General features: G+C 37.4%; 2 protein-coding genes across 3 annotated transcripts in view; one reads left to right on the forward strand and one right to left on the reverse strand.

The window, feature by feature from the left end:
* Window positions 1–1,982: 1,982 nt before the first annotated feature.
* Window positions 1,983–18,080, forward strand: LOC121636695 (calcium/calmodulin-dependent protein kinase type 1D-like). Its single transcript, XM_041980437.1, has 15 exons — window positions 1,983–2,041; window positions 2,137–2,214; window positions 3,422–3,530; window positions 4,704–4,815; window positions 9,201–9,326; window positions 9,417–9,491; window positions 9,894–10,032; window positions 11,137–11,260; window positions 12,509–12,584; window positions 14,088–14,200; window positions 15,200–15,278; window positions 15,364–15,451; window positions 17,129–17,472; window positions 17,600–17,694; window positions 17,772–18,080. Exons 4-14 carry the CDS (start codon window positions 4,730–4,732, stop codon window positions 17,661–17,663), a joined length of 1,314 nt encoding a protein of 437 aa, XP_041836371.1. The 5' UTR covers window positions 1,983–2,041; window positions 2,137–2,214; window positions 3,422–3,530; window positions 4,704–4,729; the 3' UTR covers window positions 17,664–17,694; window positions 17,772–18,080.
* Window positions 18,081–19,167: 1,087 nt separating this feature from the next.
* The window catches only part of lamb3 (laminin subunit beta 3), a 29,285-nt gene continuing 23,684 nt past the window's right edge, over window positions 19,168–24,768 (reverse strand). For both annotated transcript variants that reach the window (XM_041980432.1, XM_041980431.1), the window contains 6 exons: window positions 24,565–24,709; window positions 24,270–24,477; window positions 22,912–23,053; window positions 22,656–22,832; window positions 21,332–21,491; window positions 19,168–20,180 (listed from right to left, as the gene is read on the reverse strand). In XM_041980432.1, the coding sequence (XP_041836366.1) occupies window positions 20,041–20,180; window positions 21,332–21,491; window positions 22,656–22,832; window positions 22,912–23,053; window positions 24,270–24,477; window positions 24,565–24,709 (972 nt within the window). In that variant the 3' untranslated portion in view covers window positions 19,168–20,040. The remainder of the gene's footprint in view (window positions 20,181–21,331; window positions 21,492–22,655; window positions 22,833–22,911; window positions 23,054–24,269; window positions 24,478–24,564; window positions 24,710–24,768) is intronic.

Consider the following 24,768-nt stretch of genomic DNA (forward strand, 5'->3'; position numbering starts at 1 on the left):
TCCAAGACCACAGGATGTCTTTTTATATGTTTGTTTAAGAAATGAGAAGCAACTCATTGCCTCATTTCAGGTTAAATAACTTGCTGCAGCTCAAAGATAGTTGCCCATACAGTAATTATCCAATAAGAGGCTCCCACCTATTTGCTTAGTTGTATATAATAAAGTTAAATGTTTTTATAGTGTGATTTATATTTTGTTAAAATGTGATAATACATTGTTTGAACATATACAAAGATCACATTTCTATCGCAATGTCATCCAAGATGTTTAATAACAGTAGAACCTCTGTATGGACCTGTTTCAGAAAGCAAGCTCAGCTAACTCTAAGTCTGAAAAGAAACTGTTGGCTTACTCTGAGTTGAGCAATTCAGAGTTTCTGGTTCCAGATCAGCTACCAGAAGTTGGTTGGTTCCATAAACTCTGACAATCTTTATTCTGATTAAAACTGGAACATGTTGGTTTAAATATTGATGGATAAAATAAAATCTGAGTTTAATTCAGGTTCAATCCCACTGGGAAAAATCACATGTGGAGGAAGCGGAAGATGAAGAATAAAAACATCTTTCAGGAAGTTAAGGTAGATTGTTGTAGGCCATGATTGGACAGTCTCCCGTATCTAACTAAGCCTCCAGCCACAGTCTAAAACCCTGCTGTTGTAAGTACCTAATAGCATTCTCAGGTTTAACCACATATGTTTTCTTTTTTAAATATCATGAAGCAGACTGAGCTCCTTCATCACAGCAGGAAGAAGAGGATGGTGAGGACACGTCTGCTGGGATCCAGAGAGGCCGACAGAGGAACTAATAGCAGATCTCTACACTGACTTCTTTATGTAATTATGATTTCAGACGAGTGTGAGAACTTTCCTCATGACGTTACACACCGTTGTCTTTCCTAAATGTTCTGAGTTTTTGAGTTATAAAGAAAGGTCCCATTTATAAAGAAAAAAAGTCTAACAAAGAAAGACAGCTCAATGCATAAAACTTGTTGGGACATCATCATGTGTGATGGTGGATACGTACGGCCGGGGAATTTGAGTACTGTTCAGTCAGATGGGCCTATTCATCAGGAAATGACAGATCATCTATTAGAGGTCAGAAAATCCTCAGCTTGTAAATCTCTAGGATCAGGTTACTGCGGACAACTAATGTCGGACAGCTGCTTCAGGTGGAGGAGGCAGGTAGAAACTTAGAGCTTCAGACCTGCTAGCGAGTAAGCTTACTACACAGTGAGTGAGTTACCATGGTAACAGACTTGGAAGAAGACTTACCTCTCTTTCTGGAACGGAAAACCCAGAGTTTCCCTCAACTCAGAGCTAACATACTCAGATTTTCAACATAAGCCGCTCTCGGGAGCAGATCCCATATCATGGCCCAAACATGAAGTAGAACAGTTTCCTCATTACACGTTAGTATGTTTTCATGTTCTAACAACAAAACTTATCACATTGTAACGTGAAATGTTTCATGATCAAACAATATATAATCACACTTTAACAAGATATAAATATTGTATATACAAATATATATAATGTATTGTATTGAAATTGCAATGAATAAAACTCAGAAAATGAATCTGCTGCTTCACATCTCTTTGTTAAGCAGAATTCTCATAACACTTCTCATAGTTTCATCAGATTACTTTATTTGTGTTAAACAATTTTAAAAAGCTGCTTATTGGTCCGTGTCTTCTTCAGATGAACCAGTTATTGTAACTGCACAGTTAAAAACAATACCTGCAGTCACCTGATAACAGTAAGTACTTGTATATTTGCAGAAACCACACCTTTGTAGAAGTGTGTGTGTGTGGGTGTGTGTGTGTGTTAGGCCTCATTTATACTTGTATGTATCTGTTTATAACTTTGAGATGGTACTTTTTAATACAGATGGACAAATGTGTTGTCCTCCACAAAGCTAAGACAGAGTCTTCAGGGATGCTGCTACGTGTTGATAAAATGCTGATGGCTGAACGTGAGCTTGAGCAGAGTGGGCCCAACAGCAACCAGTTTCATAATGAAGGGGAGGAAAAATGGTGAAAACAGGTGAACCAGTTTAAAGCTCATCTGGACATTTAATTATGAGTTTAAGTCCAGAACAAAGCAGATCTTTGTCTACTTTGACTTCTCCATTTCCACAGATTTCTGGGACCGCCACCAAGAGGCAGCAAAACACTGCAGCACGTGTGAAACCTGGAAAAGTGTTTAGACATTCATCTGTAAGCTCTTTGTATTAATCCTTCTTTGCTTCTCTCTGTCATCTTTGACAGTATAGCTGTAATCTGTTAGGAAATCTTTTTCAAACAAGGGTCTAAGTCTGATTATTGCTTTTGTAACCGCACGTAACCCATGAAGCTGTTAACTAACCCAACTCCTCTCTGGTCTTGCAGTCAGAAAAGTTTGTGTCTATCCTTGACTGCACTCTCTAGATACTCATCTAGTTATGATGACTAATGATGCATTTAACCGGCCTGTTGCACGTCTTTGAATTAGCCTCTGACATGAATATAATCTGCTTAGCTGGGCTATCAGTGCTGTGCAGCTGAGAAACAAGTGTTGTTCTCAGCAGACGTTATCTTTATGTTGCTGAACAAACACTGAAGTGTTGAAAGAGTTCAAATCCTACCAAAGTTGTTGTGCTAAATTTAAAACACAAAGAAGAGGAAGTGCTGTGACCTGAAGACACACACGCTCGGCTGGTTAACCTTCACTCAAGTGCATCATCACAGCTTTGGTGGACATATGGTTTGGTTACATGGTCATCCCGGCAGGTATGCTGACTATCTGTAGCTGAGATAATCACGTGTTATTTTCATCATGTTGTGTCAGTGGCTGCTGCTGTTCACTACAGCTCAGCATGCGAGTCCATGTGAAAATGTTCAATACGACACAGACGATTCAAAAAAAGAGTGAACAGCATGTCCACGCAGACAGTTTACTACAAGTATTTAATCAATCACAATTTTAGTTTTTTTCCAAGCAAGAAAGTAATTGAATTTAATTTCATTTCATTATAAAAAAAGATTAATGAAGCTAAAATTCTAATTTATTTCACTTATGATCTAATCAATGGAAATTTAATAAAATGAAATAAAATATTATTTTCTGTTATGTAATATTATAACATAAATAAAATATGAGTGTTGTGTTGGCCATAATAAAATATGAAGCCATTATCACACTATAGGTGGAAAAAGGAGACTGTAGAAGAGAAACGATGCCTTCACAGTCAGAGATGTTTCTCTGACTGTTATTCATTAACTGAATTAAAGTAAAATAAATTAAACATTCTGTCAGACATGGTGATGGGTTATAATTTTTTAAACCAAAAGCATTAATCTGCCTGTAGCTGTTTTACAAAGTGACAACAACTGCTAACCAACTAATGTCAAAATTTCCAATAAACATGAACACATCATCCTGCAGTGGATGAATGGACCAGGCTCCGCCCCTCCAGTGAAGACCTGAGTCCAGCTACAGTGTTCAGAGACATACTCAGACACCTGAACTCAGCCGTGTCCATCCCGCTCCTCAGGTAACATTTACTAATCTTCTTCATTTAACTGTTTTTTGTTCTTTTTTAGGTAAATCTTGATCATTTTCTCAGTTTTCTGATCTCCATGCCCTTGCTTGTATCATTGTAGTTAAAAATTTAAACCTCAGATCAAGCAGATCTGTAAATTTCTGAGTCTCATGCACACTCAGTGAAGCACTGCAGTTTGCAGCATTCTGAGGGAAAGGTTTATTATTTTTTTGCTAAGTGTTGGATTTCCTAAATTAATGTATATTATGTGCTACAATTTTGTTTTTCTTTTGTTTTCTTTTGTTTTGTTTTGTTTTGTTTTGTTTTCTTCATCTTTAAATTGCAAAAAGTCGAATTTGTGAAGAACAAAAATAGCATTCATGGCTTTAGAGAACTAAGTTTAAAGCTTAAATCTGTATTTAGACAATTTTTTCACTGAATTAAACCTGTAAGAACTTTTCTGGGATATATTTGGAGAACTATGTGTGCTTGTTAAAAAATGAAGTCTTCCAAGAACAGAACATCTAAAGTTGATGTTTTTGGGAGCATCTAAAGGGTTTTGGGAGCCCACAGTTCATTGACTTTTCATGGTCAGACCTGAAAAACGACCCAGTTTTTGTCTTGTCAGAGAATCAGCCCTTAATCTGTTCCCACAGCTGACACAAGGGAGGAGAAGAGGAGCCGAGGTAGAGGAGGAGGAGGGAGGGTGGGATGGCTGGGAAGATTAACCAACCGGCTATTTATCTCTCTAATCCTCGACATTTTTGAATCTTGTGTAACTGATAGGTACAAACAGGCTTTACTAGGAGAGCTAACCCGTTCTGGACATGCAGCTTTTTATATAACCAGAAAAGGGGAAACTGGGTGACTCCTCAAAGTATGATGGAACAGGGTCCAGGTTCAGGGAAATACGTATCCTGGAAACCAAAATATAATAAGTTTGCATCTGGTCATGTCATTATTTACTCTGAGATGTGAAGGACACCATAAATAAAGGGAATTAAAACATTTAAAAAATGGAATTATGATGATAAACTCTCTTCATCAACATGTTGTAAAGAAAGTCAAGAGAAGAGCCAACACCGTTAGTTAGGAGTTAGTTAGAAACTCTTCCTCTTGCCAAAGTGCTTCACAAATTTACTGAATGATAAAAATTAGAATTAATTATTGTAATTTCTGCTTCAGGAGTCTACGGCAACGTCAGAGCCAAGATGGGGCGGAAGGAAATCATCTGCAGCTGGAAGAAAAGCATCAGCAACATCAAGGATGTGTTTGACTTCAAAGGGAAAATGGGATCGTAAGTATAGCTGATAGAATGTTGATGGAAAAGCAAATGATGTTTCTGAAGGAGGGATGGACCTCACAGCAGGATGATCAGGTTTATATATGTCATGTAGAAAAGCTGGTTTGAATGGATGTGGATCCACAAGAAACATCATGTGACCATTTTTCCAGGAGAACATGACATGTCTGACTGAATATATATAATAAGAAAAGATGTGAATCATCATCAGTTACTTTCCAGATTTCCACCACTGTTTCAGAGATACGATACGATATGATGCAATACAATGTGATGCGATGCAATATGAAATGTTACAATACAAAACTAAACAATTCGATACGTTATGAAACAAAACAATATGATACAAAGTGATGTGATGCAATGCAAAATGAAACGATACGAAACAAAATGAAAGGAAGCAATGCAATATGATATGATACGAAATGATATGATATGATACGTTCAATACGATACACCATGATACGATATAATATGAAACAATGCAATACAAAATAATATGATACAATAAGATACGTAGTGATTCGATTTGAAATGATATGATACAATACAACATGACACAAAGTGATGCGATACAATACGAAATAAAGTGATATGATGCAACATGAAACGAATCAATACAAAACAAAGCAACGTGAAGTGAAGTGATGTAAAATTATGCGATACGATACAAAAAGAAGCAGTGATGCAATGTGATGTGGTGTGATGCGATGCAATACGATAGCTACATTGACAACATCAATACACCATGCAACGTTTCAGCAAACCACTGTAATCTACAGATAATCAACAGCCACACAGCAGAAATCATAAAGAAGTATTGCACAAATCCCCCATTTAGGATAAAAATTTTGGTAACACAGAGAGCAGTTAGAGGACTGAGAACACTCCTTTGCATCTTCCCAGTGAGCAGTCTGAGATCAGCTGAGGATAATCCTGTTCATCGTCTGCCAGGAAGCTGCTTTTATCAATGGGCCCTCTTGTTTGTAATCTGCTCACCACAGAGGCTGCTGGTGAAGGACGACTGGGCTGCATACATCTCATTAAATAATGATCTTTAGAACTTTCTGGATATGTCATCCTTAACCAGTGGGATGCAGATGAAAAAAAATCTGTACAGCAAACATTTTATCTCAAGATTCTTGACAATTTTAAATGCTTTTGTTTAATTTTCAGCTATTTGTTTTATGTCTTTCCATTAGTTTCTCATTAAGAATATCAAAAACTGTGCAACTGAATAAAATTACGATTTAAATCATAATATTTCTAATTTCTAATTCAGATTAAACAAATATTAACTAACACCGAGGTTTCCCACCTAGTCGGTATAAAAAAGACTGAAACCTGCAGGGGCATCTGTTTTCCAGCAGGTTAATGTTTTTGTTTATCTGCATCAGGAGCTGACACAACATGTTTATTTCATTAATCACAGTCACCTGTAACAAACAGTCTACTGATGGAGAATGTGTCCTGTAGTGTGAAAGCTGCTTTACTGCTCGGCTGGCTGTGAATGAGTCATGTGTGTGTGCTGACGTCAGAGCAGCAGTGCAGGAACATCCTAGCACCACTTCGTTAGAGGATTATGTGTCTGACTGACTGCTTCAGAGCTGAATGAGTGTAAAGGGAGGTGGCGCGAACAGGTGCATGCTGATGCAAACATGAGACACCTAGTCTGAGTCAGCTCACTTACTGCGTAAATCCAGCAGAGCTTCACATGAACTGCAATGCATTTAGTCATCATAGTAAAATGAAGCAGTAAGGTAGTTAGGACGGCTTCACTTAAAAGAAAAATCAAGATAAAATAAAAATGACTAATCTGTGGATTAAAAATCCCTGAATGTTACATTTTCTTTCAGAACTGTGAGATAAATCAGCTGTTTACCTGGTTTAGAGCAGGAGACAAGTATCAGTTTGTTTACAACAGACTTTTACTTTTGTACCATAGAGTGATGAAATAGGTCTTAGAATGTGTACATAATAAATGTGATACAGATGGCATTAAAGGGTTAATTAAAGAAAACATGCAATCTTCTACTACAAAAAGTGTAAAGCCATAGCCACCTGAATCTCAGACATTCTAGAGCACTTTGTGGTGAACGTGCACGTACGACAGAGGCAGCATCCTGCAAAAGGTAGTGATAAAACCAGCGTTATGTGTGTGTGTCAACCAGTAAACTGTCATGGCTGAGACACAACCATGATTAAAATAGTATAAAATCAAGGTTTTGTGTGTATTTAAATTTTTAACTAAATTATTTAATGATATTTTTAATTTTCTATTCTTAATATTCTTTTACCAAAATAAATACAAGTGCACTGGGAGGCCTTGGCAGGGGGTCAAGATTCAAGAATCAAGATCTCAAATCTTTACCGTTTTACTATCTTTATCGTCATTATGCAAGCGCAGCAAAATTTTGAAGAGTCTTTTGGCTTAAGTACAAGTGATTACAATTTTTTGCCCATATGTGACTCATCCGATTTTTTTAATGACAGTCTAAACTGCACAAATCCGTATTTTTTTTTATTTTATTTTTTTTTTTAAATCTGACCCATGTCACTGTCATATGTGGTCCTAAATCAGATATGCAGCTGATTTGTGTCTAAACAACTTCAGTTCGAACAGTAATATCGCATTTCATCCAACTTTAATGGCACAGAAGTGAGACAAATGTCACAATTATGTGCCGGTGGAAGGGTCATGCAGCAGTGTCCAATCATTTCATTAATCAATTGGACATAATTTTGTTGGTTCTCTGACCACATTTGATACACAAATATGCAAAGCATCCATATTTACTTCTGTAAACACAGTGGAATGAAACCCTCATTCATAAATCTGGTGATTAAACAAATATAATAAGTCAGAATCCTCCTTGTTATAACTGTGCTTTCTGAGAAGTTGGTTTCTAAGTTACTAATTAAGCACCCAAAGGTCATACCTCTCTGCACCATCCACAGATTGAGTTTCATTATCGTCTTTCCACACAATGTCTTTTTAGAGGCAATGAAGGCAAGACAAGGCAAGTTTGTTTGTATAGCACATTTCATGTATAAGACAGTTCAAAGTGCTTTAAATAAAACATAAAAAGCATTACAGATGATGCAAAGAAAGCATTAAAAAGTAGTAAAAAGCTGCAACAAATACCAAAATGACAATATAATCAGAAATTAAATTAAAATAAATAAAAGCAAGATAAGTTAAAAGTTGCCATGCAGACTTCATTCATAGACATGAGAAAATAAATGTTTTCACTTCCTCACTGGAGGACATTTTGACCTATCTATCTATCTATCTATCTATCTATCTATCTATCTATCTATCTATCTATCTATCTATCTATCTATCTATCTATCTATCTATCTATCTATCTATCTATCTATCTATCTATCTATCTATCTATCTATCTATCTATCTATATTTACCAATCTTTAAAATATTTTTCACTATGCCTATTCCATATACCGCACTGTAAGTGTTTTTAATTTTATTGTTAAACTGGTTTATACTCATAATTCCTCATTCCTGGGTTCAAGTCCTTGGTTTGCGAACAGAGATCAACCACTCTGGGTCCCTGAGCAAGGCCCTTAACGTCCCCACGCATGTTTCTTACTGTCCAAGGTTCAACCAGACAGAATCTGCAACATTTCTCTCTGTTACAGGATAAAACATGAGAACTTTGTGGGATTGGAGGACTTCTATGAGAGCAAGGCCCTTAAGGGTGCCAATGCTGTAAGGCATTGGCAACATATTGCTATCGCTCTGCGTTTATTCCGCTTATTATTATTATTATTATTATTATTATTCCTTTTCCGCTCCAAACTTTGACGGCTATCTCCTCCTACAGCTTCGTCCCCACGTGTCGAAACATGGCAGCACACTGCTCTAGGAAACAAAGCGACTAATACCAATTGGGATTATGAATATAAAAATGATCATTTTTAAATCATGTCTCTTTTCTGATTATTTAAATGAAAAAACAAAAACAAAACAAATAAAACAACAACAAAAAAAGTCATGCAAAATTCCAATTGTTCAATTTAATTTACAGAACTTCATAACAAATGAAGCCATTTTTGACGTCAGTGTTGCTAAGTTGTATTTACAGACAGATTAAATACTTGATAGTTTTTCAGAATTTTATAAATCTGAAATGTGCTTGTTTTATGTACAAAGTTCTCTGTGTGCTTCATCCTTAAATTGAATGTTTTAAACAGACCTGACCACCATGAGAGGGGTCCTTCTGGTAACATTGCAGATGTGTTTATTTGTAATTTCCTGTTTTATATGTACGTGCAAAGTCATATCTTTATTGTCTTCTTACCTGCTTTTGTCTCCATGTCATTTCACCTTCTGCTTCTGTGCTTGCTCTTTTGCTCAGGGGGTCATTTTCGGAGGTTTTCATGGTGAGGGAGAAGACAACAGGAAAACTTTATGCCCTGAAATGTCTGAAGAAAAAACACCTCACTCATAGCAACCTGGAAAATGAAATCAATGTGCTGAGGAGGTAAGTTGCTCGCAGCTGCACAGCTTTCCATGTTTTCTTACTGTCCAAGGTTCAACCAGACAGAATCTGCAACATTTCTCCCTGTTACAGGATAAAACATGAGAACGTTGTGGGATTGGAGGATTTCTACGAGAGCCGGACACATTACTACCTGGTTATGCAACTGTAAGTATTTATACTGATCATTTGTCTGATATCTTGTTCTGTGACCCTCAAATAAGGGTGAACAAAGCTCACACTGATGCTTTTTATAAGGGACTTTTTATCTACATGTACATCGTGTTTACTTGTTTTTTTAAGCTGAGATGAAGAATTTATTTCCCTGCTATTTGGTGTGAGGTGGATGTTTTTAGCTTGTTGTGCTAAAATGAGTCTGACTCGGTTTTGTTCCTCATATAAGTCAAAATCTTTAAGGAAACATAAAGAAAGAAAGAAAATCACTTGATGTAGTTACCTAACTCATATTTCAGGATGTTTGTTTTTCTAAGACCTTCGATTCAATACTAAAACGGAAACTTTTAGAGGAAGATTCTGACTCTTCTTTTGTGTGTCTGTGTGCATGTGCAGGGTCTCTGGTGGGGAACTTTTTGATCGCATTTTAGACAAGGGTGTTTACACAGAGAAGGACGCCAGCAAAGTGATCAAACAGGTGCTGCAGGCTGTCAGCTACCTGCATGCAAACAGCATCGTGCACCGGGACCTAAAGGTATTACACTTCTATGAACAGGACTGTCAGAAACATGATATTTGGATAAACTATCATAAAAAAAATTGTGTTTCTTTATTTTGAGCCTGGTGTGATTGAAACACCTCGGCGATTGCCGTCTGTCACAGCGTGCCATCAGAAAACATGGTGTTGTTCAGTTTTCAAGAAGACTTCCATCTTCCATCCAGCTCCCATCCAGCTTTGGTGGATTGTTTTTCAGATTAGTTTCTTTTAACCATTAAGCATTAAATATTTCCCAGTAAAGCTGCATCTGTTTCTAATCTCTGCTGATGTGCAGCCTGTCCTCTGCACATTTCTGTTTGGGTTGTCTGTCGATCTCATGTATGGGCCTGTAGTCAGCCTGCATGACGCCACAGAGGTGTGGATGATACCTAAATTTTGTTAAAAATCTCATTAGAATATTCAAATAAGAGAAAGTAGAAAAAATAAATAAATAAAATAAAGAGTATAATGTCCTGCTACCTGTTCTCTGATGGTAAAATGATGCCTCTGAAAGTTACTTCCCACATTAAGCATTACATGACATCAGCGTTATTTACCTCCAGTCCTCGATGGCCACCGTCCTGCAGGTTTTAGATATTTCCTTCTCCAACACACCTGACTCAAATAAAATCCATCAGGTGTGTTGTAGAAAACATGTAAAACCTGCAGGACAGTTGACTAACTCTGCATTACATCCTGAATCAGGCTCAATTACAAATAACTATTTTATTCTATTTTATTACTATTATTGAAGAGCTCAGTTTATTTGTACTGTGTGCCGTACAATGACAGTAAAGCAATTATCTTTATCTTTATCAAATTCTGATTGTAATTTCTGTGTGAATGGTGGAAGATTTATCGGCTAGTCAGCCTGTATCTCCTGAATGAGCGGAATATGTTAACAGCTGGAAGTTATGGAAAAAGTTAGAGAAATATTTGGGAACTTTACAAAACTTTATATCGCTCAGATCTTATGATCCTGACCCTGACTATTACTCACTCAGTCTAAACCTGATATTAACACATCCTAGCCTGAAGATTCAGGATCATGTGTCTGTGAAACCCTCTGAGCTCTCCTTTTGTCTCCTTGTGTCTGAGCAGCCAGAGAACCTGCTGTACTACAGCATGGATGAAAATGCCAAGATCATGGTCAGTGACTTCGGTCTGTCGAAGACGCTGGAACATGGTGTGATGTCCACGGCCTGCGGGACACCAGGATATGTTGGTGAGTAAACAGGAAAGCTTTCCGTCTTTGTTTATCTGCTACAAAATGCGGTTATTTAAATGAAACTGCAGATTTTCTTTCAGTGTGACTCATGATTAAATTATGATGTCTCTGTGCTCAGCCAGTTAAAGTTTTTATTTGAGAAGTTGTTTAACAAAATGAGCTCACTCCAGTCATCTGTTTAAAATCAGGCTGTGACTTCTGCCAAATCTGAGCAGAATATTCAGATCCGCATTAACATAAAAAGTCCAGAAAGGAGTTTTATTGAAACCTGCTAAACGCAGAGAAGACTTGAACATACCGCACATGCTCAGTCTGCAGCACGGAGAATGGGCGCTTGTAAACGGTTCATGTTTTAGCTCTACCAGTTTTAGCCAGATTCCAGTTAGAAAATGGAAATTTAAACAATGTTGTAACTGTGTTCAGCCTGTTAAACGCTCACATGTGCATCATGGGATACCGTAAACAAAGAGACTGATCGGATGCATACTGAGAATTCTTCCAATATCTGGGAACTTTTCACCCACAGCAGATTTTGCAGTAGTTAGTAGGTGTGTTAGATTACGATATATCATGTGTATGCATCGCTGCTATTTGGGTGACATCACAGCTGACTGATTCCGATCAAAAGAAAAATAAAATTTACTCAATTAGACATTAAAATGAAACAGAACAGAAGCTGGCTGAAGCACAGTCTGGATGTTGAGCTTAAAAATGCTCACATCACAGAAAAGATAACTGAAAGAATAAATTTCTATTAACTCCTTTCATGCCATTTGTTGTAAATGAACTACAAATCTGCCTCGACGGGTTGTCTTTAAAGCTGCAGGAGCTAATCTGAGCCTGTTAGACACCACAAGAAGCTCTTTACTTATCTTTGCTTGCCTTTCTCACATTTCAGCCATTTTAAGGCAGTGAGTTATACCATCAAAAGTTGTAAACACTTTTTATTTACAGCTGGAATGTGGAAAAACTTCAGTCAGGTGTCCAGATTCCACCCAGAAACATGACTTGACTTTCACTTTGAATGATAAACATGACTGATGTGGACAATTCTACTAAAATTGTATACAAGTGCAGAATTAATTCCATATTTTATCTAAATACGACCGCATCGAGTTGCAATGTCAAACTGTGTGTTTGGAGCTTCTGTGCTGGGGTTTGTTCAGCCCATCTCTGCAGCCTGACATGTTTATTGAGAATAATCCTCACTTCAGACAATTTTTCCACCTTTGTGTCATTTTACAGCCCCTGAGGTTTTGGCTCAGAAACCCTACAGCAAAACAGTGGACTGCTGGTCAATCGGAGTCATCACCTACATCCTGTAAGCACATTTCCTCTAATACGTACACATTTACTCTGACACTTCCCAGTGGCAGGTCCACAGATTTAACAAATTCCTAATAATCATCCCAGAGAAAATCATAACCTACTCCCAACAGAACCAGTATGAAGCTGAATTAACAGACAAGGATTAGACCCAGAAGAGGCAAAGCAAATAACAGTAATATTCTGTCATCTAAAGGCGCAGCAAAACAATACTGTGGCAAAACAAAACAAACAGACAAACAAAAAAAAAACCAAATCCTAAAATCACTGTAGAACTCCATAATAAAGATACAATTTCTGCGTTTACGTGAAATCTTTTTGTTTTATTTTGGCTTTTTAATGTTTAATAAAGATGTTATCATGTATGATAATGAGATTACCTTTAAATTTGGTAAAAACTATGACTGAATATAGTTATTAATAATTGGTTTTATTATGTAAATTTAAAGAAGATTCTTCTATTTAGTCAAAATGTAATAAAATGTTATTTTACCCATTAAACATTTTGTTGGGACAGTTACTATCCCAGTTGGGGAATTGGTTCTCTACTTTTAACCCATCCCTAGTTATAACTAGGGGCAGTGGGATGTCTGGAATTCCAGCACCACAGGGAGCAGTTGAGGGTTCAGGGCCTTGCTCAAGGGCCCACTGTGGTTCACCTTTGTTGCCAGTCTGGGGATTTTCTCCTGGGTCCTCCAGCCCCACCTCTTTAATCTCTAGGCCCACACTATTTCTATATACTGTGTGTGCACTTGATTTAGGATAATGAAAATTGACCGTGCAAATAAATTCACATTAAAATAACAAACTATTTTAATTACATTTTATTAAAATGATGAGAAATTTGAAAATGTATTTTGACATTCCTTTTCTGAGAAATTAAATTTTATGTGATTTCACAGTTGCAGTTGTTTTGTTATTTTACATTAGACATGTAAACTTGCTGTGTATTTTCATAATTGTATTGGTATTTTTCATATTTATAAGATACACAAAAAAACACACTATGAAATAATACAGAAAAATGTTATATTTCTTTTTTTTTGTTTGTTTTTTTACAGTTTTGAGTCATGAGTCCAGAGATTTTTAGGCTATTCTTCTACCAAACATAATCACGTCCACCAGTTCCCTGTGAGGGTTAATAAATCACCTCACAGGAATGGAAAGATGGACTTCAGAGTTTAAAAACAATCAGACCAAACAGGAAAGAAAAGTGGGAACTCATCAAATAAGTGTGGAGGAAAACCAGTTCAAAGGCATTTAGAAATCCAAAAAGAAGTGACAAAACTCCACCATCTGACACCTTGTCATGACTGTAGGAATCCATCAGTGTTTTCTCACAAATGCACTTTAACCCCATATGACAGAAATCTGTATTTAGAGACTTTCTTCTCTTTACTCTCTGTGAGGACTTCTCTATGCAGTGTAGTAGATAAAAGGAAGAGACGCAGAACCAAGGTCTGCAGACATGCTGAGATTTGGTGCACTCTCTCTACAGGCTCTCCGGCTACCCTCCATTTTTTGAGGAGAACGAAACTCGTCTGTTTTCAAAGATCATGAGGGCTGAATACGCCTTCCATTCACCTTTCTGGGATGACATCTCTGAGTCAGGTATGGAAACGCATTACTCAGACAGGTGGAAGTTAATGTGGCACCAACACATGTTTCTTCCTGCAATTTAACTTGGGAAAATCCTCCACACTTGTTAAGCAACTTTAATAAAAGTGGATTTTACTACAGACCTATAATAAAACATTGAGTTGTGTTTGACTCAGTTTATGGTGCAACAAAATTGTCAATGGGGGCTGAGTGCAGCCTCAGTTAAGTATAGAGCAGGATTTGCTCATGTAATCTTTAAGATTAGCCTGATATAGAACAGCAAAGTGACATAACTCCTTGAAGACATGTATAGAGGTTTGACCTGCTGGATTAAGACAGATATAATTACCCCAGATACAAAATCAGCAATGACAACACTTATCTTCCAGAGGAGTTAAATAAGCTGCCATTCCCAGCCATGTTAGCTGCCTCCCTGACCTAAAGAAACCATCAGGATTTCAGAATTTGTGTGGAAAATTGGTCCAATTGAAATATCTTTCATCCCTGCCAACACTGAGAGGCATTTAAAAAAAAACAAAAAAAACAACAAAGCATTACAATGAAGAAGAAATGTTAAAGTTCTAATGCAAATAGTTATTTTCAGCAAACATTACATCTGTTTGACTTTTCACTTATTTCCATCTGCAAAGCTGAGGTTGTGTGTTAAAGCATCCAGTCAGGAGATCCGACCCAACGGCCATTTACATGCTATTGTCATGATATTTGCAGTTTGCTGAGGTCACATTTTGGTCCCCATTCTGGTTTTTGATACGTATAGTGTCCTGACTGTATCTGCTGAGGTTCAACACTGAAGATGTTCATCATTAAAGACGTACATGCATGTCCCAACACCGAGCTTCATGGGTGTTTATGTTGAGGATTTTAATAAAAAAAAATTGTATTATCTGTAGATGAAATATTTAACTCTATAATACTGTAGGAGTTTACATGTGTATCACAGTTAATGTCAGTAGACTGATGTTAACAGCTGTCTGTCTTATGTGTCCACAGCCAAAGACTTTATCAGGAATATGATGGAGAAAAACCCCACAAAACGCTTCACCACTGAACAAGCTCTCAGACACCCCTGGTGAGTCCTAATCTCTGCAACACACATGCTCTTTGGCTTCTTTTCCTTGTCTCCACACTAACTTGTATCCCTGACATGTTTCCAGGATTGCTGGAGACACAGCTAAAAACATGGACATCTATCACTCCGTCTCCGAGCAGCTGGAGAGAAACTTTGCCACATCCAAATGGAAGGTGAGGAACACCACTGCTGTCCGCTTTACTCACAAACTGGGCTTTTACTTTTTATTAAAAAATATATATTTACTTTTTATTTATTATATTTATAAAAAAAATATTATTATTATTATTATTATTACAGGGAAATACAAAAAAGATACAGAAATAAACTGCAAATTTACATGTCTAATGTAAAATAATTCGAAAGACCTGTAACTGAAAAAATGCTTCCATTTTGAAAAGAAATTATAATTTAATTTCACATGAAAATGCATTTTCAAACTGGTCATAATTTCAATAAAAAAATACTTAAAAAAATCTCCAAATGATAGCAAGAGATGAGTTAAAAGCAGAGGATTAATTCTAACGCATCTTTTAAATAAAATGTTAAATCAGATATAATAAGTGATATCATTTATGTAATAACATACTCACTAATTAAAATAATTTCCCGTAAAATAGCAATCTTACGTCATTCTTAGAGAAATGTTTGATATTTTTGCAGAACATGTTGAACATACGTAATTTAATTGTGATTATAAATAATAACGTCTTTCTTTAAACATTAAAAGCCAAAATTAAACAAACAAACACAGTATGTTTTATTGTGGCCCAGCTGATGGAATATTACAGGTTTTTTTAATGCGGATTTTTTACAATGTGAGAACTTTCCTGCACATCTTACGTGATATGAGTCGTCCCCCCCTTATATTATAGTAAATGCTATTAGTAAAATTTAATTTTGTGGAGACTTTTCTTGTTGTTGACTTCTATTAAGAATAAATTAGAGATAATTCATTGTGTGAAAATTTTACTTTTACTTTCACTTTTACTTTGGGAACTGAGTGATTGCTGAAATTACCCAGTACTTTTAAAATATATATATTTGATTGATCAATAATTCAAATGAAACAAAACGATTTCTATTGATTAAGAGGCGAAATATCAGAAATAAACTGTCATGTCCGTTTTCTAATACAAACTAAAATGGCTCACAGTTTCTTTTCTTTAGTTTTCTTCATCTTTCTCACAGTTGTGACAAATAACAACATATTATATAATAAATATCAAATAATAGGAATATAAAACATAATCTCATGTCTTCTTGATGATCTCCTGCTGTTAGGGAACCAGTCCTCACCTGCCACCATAGTTTCAGTGACTAGACATGTTCCAGACATAAAAATACAGTTTAGCTGGTAGAATGATGATTTATGATGATGAATTATTGTTGTTAATGTCATGTGACTGCTCTTTAGTTTCTGGTCATCCCTGTGTTTAATACCAGTTATGCAGGAAGCTGCTGCAGCGTAACTTAGAAGTGGAGTCTGACCAACTTCCTGCTGCAAAGCAACAACTATTTACACTTCATCGCTTACTTTGAGTAAAATAGAATAAAAAACCATCATGTAGGATGGAAATAAAAACAAGATTTCTCTTCTAATTTAAATGGATTTTATAACATCAAGTTTCCTCCACAACCTCATGAACTTACAGCAAACACAGATTTATCAGGTTCATTTAACTTCTACAAACATCAATTCGGTTCATTAAACTCTCTCAAGTTTTTTAAGTTCACTTTTTTTCTTTTGTGTAAAGCCAACCAGGTTTTACAGTGGTTGGTAACTACTGTTATGTTCTAGTTAGACGTAGGAAGCAGTGTGACTGGTTTTCTTCTGCGTTTTCCACCAGCAAGCCTTCCATGCTGCTTCTGTCGTCCACCACATGAAGAAACTGCAGCTGTCCCAAACTGAGCCCACCACCTCCCCACTCCCATTGCCCAGCATCCAAGTCCAGTCCTCCTCCCTGAATGATGAAGAGCCCTGCCACAAAAGGGAGGACTCCCTTGACCCCAATGGGAACCCTGTTCCTGCAACCAGTCATGTCTCCTGCAGTAACTCCACACCAGCCATAAATCTCTGCCCACCAGTGAGAACCAGCCACAGTGAACCTGGAAGTGCCCTCACCATCGATGAACTGGATGAGGTCCGCAGCTTTCATTCAGAGACCGACGCTGCTTTCAGACCATCTAAGAGGTGATCTGCTCCCTGTTTTAGACTTTCGAAGCTGAATTTCCAGCTGACCTCCATATTTCTGTTTACACTTATCTGAGTCCTTTTTTCATGGTGCTGTTGTTCTAAATAAGTTCTGCTTGTTTTGCAGCCTGGACGTCATGGCTCAGAGGAATGACCCGCCTCTTCAGTCTGGAGTCTGTTCTGTCATGTGATTGGCTGATTTACCTCACCTGACTAATGCAGGTAAAGATTTGTGGTTAGAACTGAAGTGTCCTGTCCCCAGACTTTCTGTAACTGAGAACTCTTTTCCTGATTTTCAGTTTGTGTGATGAGTCGGCGGCTTTCAGTGATGGATCTTTCTTCTGGACATGGAGGCGATGTGGCGCCTGCTGCTGAGCTTCATCATGTCTGCTTTGGTCCTCTGCTGCAGGAAAATGCCCATTGAGGACTGCGTGTACAGTTTGAAAAACACAGAATTCAGATGACTGTTTACATCCAGTGAAGGCTGAACACATTTCAAATACTTGTGATGTTATTCGTGTCCTCAAAATGACTTTATTGACTCTTACTGGCAATTTGTTACTTGATATCTGTAAACTGCTTTGTTTTTGCTAGATTTAATTGAACTGGAAAGTTCACGTTGATTTGTTTGACCTCCTCTTGACGAGAGTCCCCTGTATGGGGGGGACAGTGTGGGATACTATGGTATAAAAAAGACTTGCACAGTAGTATGCCAAAATGTTGAGGAGAAACTCTGTTAAAAGATGTTACATCCAAACTAAACACAGTTCAAACCCCAAGCAGTTATATGGGAAGGTAAGAAAAAACTGGACATAGCACTGTCCACTTCAGAGCTTCGGCTAATTTCTCCACTTCAAGCAAAACACACAAACAAGGACTCACACAAAAGCAGAGATGAAGATTTCTGGATCCTCGTGGTGTTTCTAAGGTGAATGTGGGGGCTATCCCTGGATTCTCCTGATTATGACCATTGATAGAGGCGTCCATCATCAAAATCAGCTGATGGCATCCTGAGATATTTACCTGCCTGACATCTCTATTACAAGGTCTGGAAAGCTCAGGTTCTTTATTTTTATCTTCTTCTTTTAACAGACAGGACTTTTCTAAGTCCTAGGACTGCAATGCTAATTCCTAGGACTATTTTACTCATGCCTACGACTACTCTATTAGGTCCTATGACTACTTTATTAAGTTCTCTAAATACCTTGTGCTCATTCCTGGGTGAATTGAGCTGCTTTCCTCTGGTTTTTACTGAAGATGATGTGGTTATATTTTAGAAGAAAATAACCATTTACATTTTCTGCTGTGTTTCAGATGACGCTGTTTGTAAGTAAACTAAAAGTAAAAAAGTGAATGAGCTGATGGAGCATTGCCTCAGCGGCAGCAGCGACTGCATTAGTCTTTATCAACACGCTTTTTTCCATTCACAGCTGGACATTTTATCAAAATGTCTCCGTCTTGGCAGTTTTGTGGACATATATTATGCTGCCATGCTGAAGTATGGGACGGATTTTAGTCCAGCTTCCATTTGAATACATTTTATTTGTTATAGTCATGATAACAGCAGAAGATGCTTGCTGTGATGTCTGGAAGCTGCTCTCTTCTTGAATAACTGAACTCATTAAGTGCCACGAGCTGGTGTAAAGATGCTGTTAACACTAGTGATGCCATGTATGATTCCTTATTCATAAAGATAGACTCTCTAGTGATATGCATTTTCTTTTTTATGTATTCTTTTCTCAATAAATAAGTAGTAACTCAATGTCCTGCGTCTTTGTGTTGAGTCAGCAGCTGCACAGCTGTGCTGGAATAAAAACAAACTTTACTGTAAACAAGATTTTTATTCCAAACTGTGCAAACTACAAATTCACAATGTTTTCTTACAACATGTAACCATAAAAACCCACAGAATAAATAAAATCTGCATCATTTGGTTGTTGATTTTAATTATAGAAAATTTTGACACTGCTACAAAATTACTTTCTTACTGTTATATATTTCTTGAAGTTTTCCTGCGTCCAAGTCAGTTCTTCTGGTTGTATTTAACTGGAAGAACCTGCTGTTTACTGAGTTTGATGAATTACGCTTCTTAAAGAAGAATTATGTTTGTCAGATTTTTTCATAGCATAATCAACACCCTGTGATACAGCTGATACACATTCAGTTTGCAGTTTCATTAGAAAGAACAACATGACAGTTTTAGAAATGTTGAGTTAAAGGATCTACAACAGATACCTCCAGATAAATTAATACAACTACAAAGAATGAGGTTAAATTGGGTTGAACTGGACTATAATAAATTGGATTCCATCTGGGTTTAACTGGACTAATAAAGAGCATGTTAACAGTGCTTCGTGTTGTGAACTGGTGCTACATAAATAAAGTCAATAGAATGATTTTTATTCTCATATTCAGTAATCAGACAGATTGAGCCATTATTTCAGATCATGTTTCATATCTGCTGCATTCTGCAGAATAAGTGAATCCATCAGCGGCTCTGGCTTTCCGCTAGATTTGGTGTGTGGTTGAGAGAAATGTGCAGACACAGGAAAAAGCTGCACAGGTGTCTCAGCCCTGGCAAGAACTCAGGTCTCTGGCTTTCTTTTGAAGTTGTCCCAGCAGGTCTTGCAGCTTGGTGTCGAGTCCTTCAAGCTTTGATGATTTCTGAAGAATCTCATCCTGCAGCTTTCTGAGGGAATCTGCTTTTCCTACAGAGAGACAAGAGGACAGTCACCACCTCATGAGCCAGATCTTACACAACACAAATGCCACTTCCTGTTTTTACAGGTTGAAGAGGTTAATTAAGAAAAGTAAGTAAAGTAAGTAAAAATTCTATCAGTGTAGAGCAGTGTTTCTCAATCCTGGTCCTTGGGGACCTCCGCCCTGCATGTTTTAGTTCTTTCCAGCTCCAGCACACCTGATTCAGATTAATTGAACTGTTTGTCAAGTTCTTTGCAAGAAGCCATTCATTTGAGTCAGGTGTGTTAAAGATGGACACGTCTAAAACATGCAGGGCGGTGGTAAATTAGGTAAATTACAAATTTCTTCTATATAATTTTACAGTTTTTATGCATTTTCAAATATGGGTAAATAATCAGATTACAGGAATAAACTGTAAATTTACATTGCTAATGTAACATAACACAAAAAACACGTAAATGTGAAAATACATAAATTTTTCCATTTTAAAAGGGAATATAATTTCATTTCACATAAAACATATGCTATGATAATTTTATAAATTCATTTTAATTTCAATAAAAAAAATGTAAGTTTATTACTGTTAATACTGTTATTTTACCACAAATCTATTTATGTTGATAACTGATGTTAAACTCAGTAAAGTGTACATGTATACATTTAGTGTTGGCCTAGAGGTCAAAGAAATCTGAAGAGGTTTATTTTTATATTTTATTGGTGATCTATCATTTTATTAATTACAGACTCACTAAATACAAATTTTTTTCCTTAAAATTGCATAAAAAGCTAAATGCATTTTTTGTATTTTTGCAGGTTTCGACCATATTTCTATGTAATTTAATTGTTATTGTACAAGCTGATGTTTTTCATTAAACATTAAAAGCCTAAATAAAACTAAATATCCCAGTAAAAGTAAAGGTTATGAACTGTAATTTTTTGATGACTTTTTTTCTATTTTTCCCCACAGTACTTTTCTGACACCAAAGCTGACAGAATATTTCTGTTTTTTTTAATACATTTATTTTTTTACAGTGTATTGTCTGTGACATCTAAACAGACGCTGTAAAAAAAAGAAACAAAAATAAAACCTCTGAACTCTAAATGGAAACACAAGTAGCAGCAGAGTGATTTTGTTGCATCTCAGGCTTTGCTTTATTACCCTCCAGGCTCTTCATCATGTTGTCAGTGGTGTTAACCAGAGCGCCGGCATCCTCCTGCAGTTTCGCCAATCGATCTTCCACAGGACCTGCCTCTCCAGCTGCTCCAGGGACTCCTTTTTCTTTAAGTTGATCGAGCTGCTTCTCCAAAGTCATCAGATCCTACAAGTATGCATATTTATATTAGTATGTGTATATATATATATATACACATTATATATATATATATATATATATATATATATATATATATATATATATATATATATATATATATATATATGTTCAAACTGAGCATCAGGATGAGGAAGAAAGAGGATTTAAGTCACTTTGAACGTGGCATGGTTGTTGGTCTGAGTATTTACTGGGATTTTCACACTCAACCATCTCTAGGGTGTACAGAGATGGTCTGGAGAAGAGAAAATATCCAACAAGGCAAGATGGCTCTATGCTTCCATGGTTAAAATACTTTGTTAGAATATTCTACAACCAAGATATGCAGAACAGCATTTCTGAACACACAACACATCCAACCTTGAAGCAGATGGGCTACAGCAGCAGAAGACCACACCGGGTGTCTCCTGTCAGCTAAGAACAGGAAACTGAGGCTACAATTCACACAGACTCACCAACACTGGACAATAGAAAATGGAGAAACGTTGCTGGTCTTATGAGTCTCCATTTCAGCTCCATATTCAGATGCTGGGCTCAGAATTTGGTGGAAACATCATGAAAACATGAAACCATCCTGCCTTGGACCAATGCTTCAGGCTGCTGATGGTGTAATGGTGTGGGGGATATTTTACGGCACACTCTTGAGCATGACAATAGCCACCACAGTCGTAAGATCTCAATCCAGTAGCAGTGTTTTTCAATCCTGGTCCTCAGGACCCAATACCCTGCATGTTTTAGAAGTTTTCCTACTCCAACATACCTGATTCAGATTATAAGACCTCCTCACCAAGTTCTTTGCAAGCCATTTCAGCCAGGTGTGCAAAAGTACTAAAGCTGTGGGTATTGAGGATCAGGATTAAGAAAGACTGCAACAGAGGACCTTTGAGATGTGGTAGAAGTGCAGCTGTGTAATGCTGTCATGTCAATATGGAGCAAAATCTTTGAGGAATGTTTCCAACAGCTTGTTGAATCTATGACACCAAGAATAAAGGCAGTTCTGGAGGGAAAAAAAACGTTAATGTTAATGTTAAAGACATGTCAGAGATTAAGAAAAGAACTTCTTTGACCCCTCAGAAGTTCTAGTTCTGAACAATCAGTTGTGAAAGAGAGTGCAGACGTGTTAGACTAGAGCATCTGCACCAGGTCTCTCACCTCAGCTGCTGCAGCTGCTTCTTCCTCAGCTTTGCCTGCATCTTCCTCAGCATCCTGGGCCTGCTGGCTTCCATTTTGGAGTAGCTTTTTTAGCTCGTCCAGTTTAGGTTTCATCGGCTCTATCAGTTTTGATATATCATCCAGTGCCTCCTCTGCCGGGACCAGCTGGTTTTTGGACTGAATGAAGAGAAAAGTTTCAGCACACCTTTATGTGCAACCACATCATTATCCATCCCTCCGTGTGTGTGCTTCATACCTGCGTCAGGTTTTTGTTGATGCTGTCAATGAGATCCATGCTGTCTTGCAGTTTGTTCTCCAGGTCAGAGAGGGAGTCTTCAGCTGAGCCGAAGCTGCTCAGCAGTTTGTCCACATCAGCCTTCACTCCAAGTGCGATGTCCCTGTGAGTGTGTAACCAGTGGAAACATCTGTCATCTCTGAGAGAATGCACTCCTGAGACGGTTTTATAATTCATCCTAACACGAGCTTTTCGGCTGCAGATAACTTGTCTGTCTCCAGATTTCATGTTTCTATGAGGAGAGATCATTTGAGCAAAGAGCAGCACTTTGATGTATTCGGGTTACTGCATACGGTGCCAGGGTGGCACTGGCCCCCTCTGAAATCTAACTGGACATCCTGCCTCTGGTGATTGACAGGTCACTGGAGGAGGACAGAAACGTCTTTCCAGACTGGCATGGATCACTAATTTACACCCCAACACAAAGTCTGAAGTCAGTTTTAAACCTTATGGCTAATTGTTATATATGAATATGTCAAAATGTAAATATTGACATTTGACTTAAAAAGATTTCTAGAAGAGATCTTGTCTCTGTGTACGTACAACTGCTATTGGTATGTAAGGCTATTAGGCAGATGTTACCAGATATTTTTCTGACTTTTTGGTAAAGAGGACACAGATCAGGCTGAGACAGACCCCAGCCCCATTATCAGCGATTCGATCACAAATGCTCACAACACTACAAGAAAATGAGACAAATGCTCACAATTTGTTTTATAATCTATATTTACAGTGAAAATTATCATACTTCAAAACCCAGTGCACTAGTAAAATGTGGGCTATATGAAACTGATTTCCTTTGTAGTTCTATTACACCTGGGTCATGCTTTCTTTCTCAAACTGGTGAGATAAAGTTAAAAAGAATTTGACCCCTTTATAAATGCTGCTTGTACACTTCTTTGGTTTGTCTACCACACCCCATTTCACACTGTATTTATCACTTATCACACCTATTGAGCACTGGACTGACAGGTAGTCAGTCACACTGATGATTATCTATAAGATCTATAAGATCACCATTTCATTTGTCAGGGAGATGAGATCCCTCTCACATGCTCAGGTCTATGTGATTTGTCTTATGTGACTTGATCTGAATGTTCAGTTGATTTTTTTTTCTTTCTTTTTGAAAAATAAAAACTGTAAAACAATATGTGAGCATTTGTCTTGTGAGCATTTGTCTTGTTAGAAGTTGTCTAGTGAGCATTTATCTGTGCACTGTATGAGCAGCCAACGTGGAGCTAGCCATGCAAACATCCAGTCTAGCTCTGCCACTGCCTCTGTTAGCAGGTGTGGTCTGGCAGTGGAGTGTGATGGCACACCTGGCATTCTGGGCCTCCTCCAGCAGTTTCCTGGCTGCTTCCAGCTGTGGTTCAGCCTCCTTCAGCACAGCCGTGCTGTTTGGTAGATTCTCTGCCAGCTCTTTCAGCTCCTTCAGCTTTTCCTTCAGAACAGCCAGACTGAGGGGCAGCCCGGTCTTCAGGATCCAGTCACTCACCTCCTGGATTTGTGTCAAGTTAGACGATGGGTCTGGACACACAAAATGGAATGAAATTAGAACTTACAAAGGAAAGAGCAACTCCAGAAACCCTCTGAAACTCATTAAACAATCCTTACCTGACAGGAAGTCTTTCAGCTCCTTCACAACCATCTGTGTGTCCTTTAAGTCGTTTTCTATGTCCTTTCTGGGCTGTTTCATGTCATCAGACAGCCTCTTTGCAGACTGTCTCACCTGATCCGTCGCCTCTTTTGCTTTTTGGAGCTGCAAATGAATGAAAGGTAAATAATAAAGACAATATTAGCAATAATATTTTAATAAAA

Source organism: Melanotaenia boesemani, chromosome 3 (assembly GCF_017639745.1).
Source record: "Melanotaenia boesemani isolate fMelBoe1 chromosome 3, fMelBoe1.pri, whole genome shotgun sequence".
Taxonomy (NCBI): domain Eukaryota; kingdom Metazoa; phylum Chordata; class Actinopteri; order Atheriniformes; family Melanotaeniidae; genus Melanotaenia; species Melanotaenia boesemani.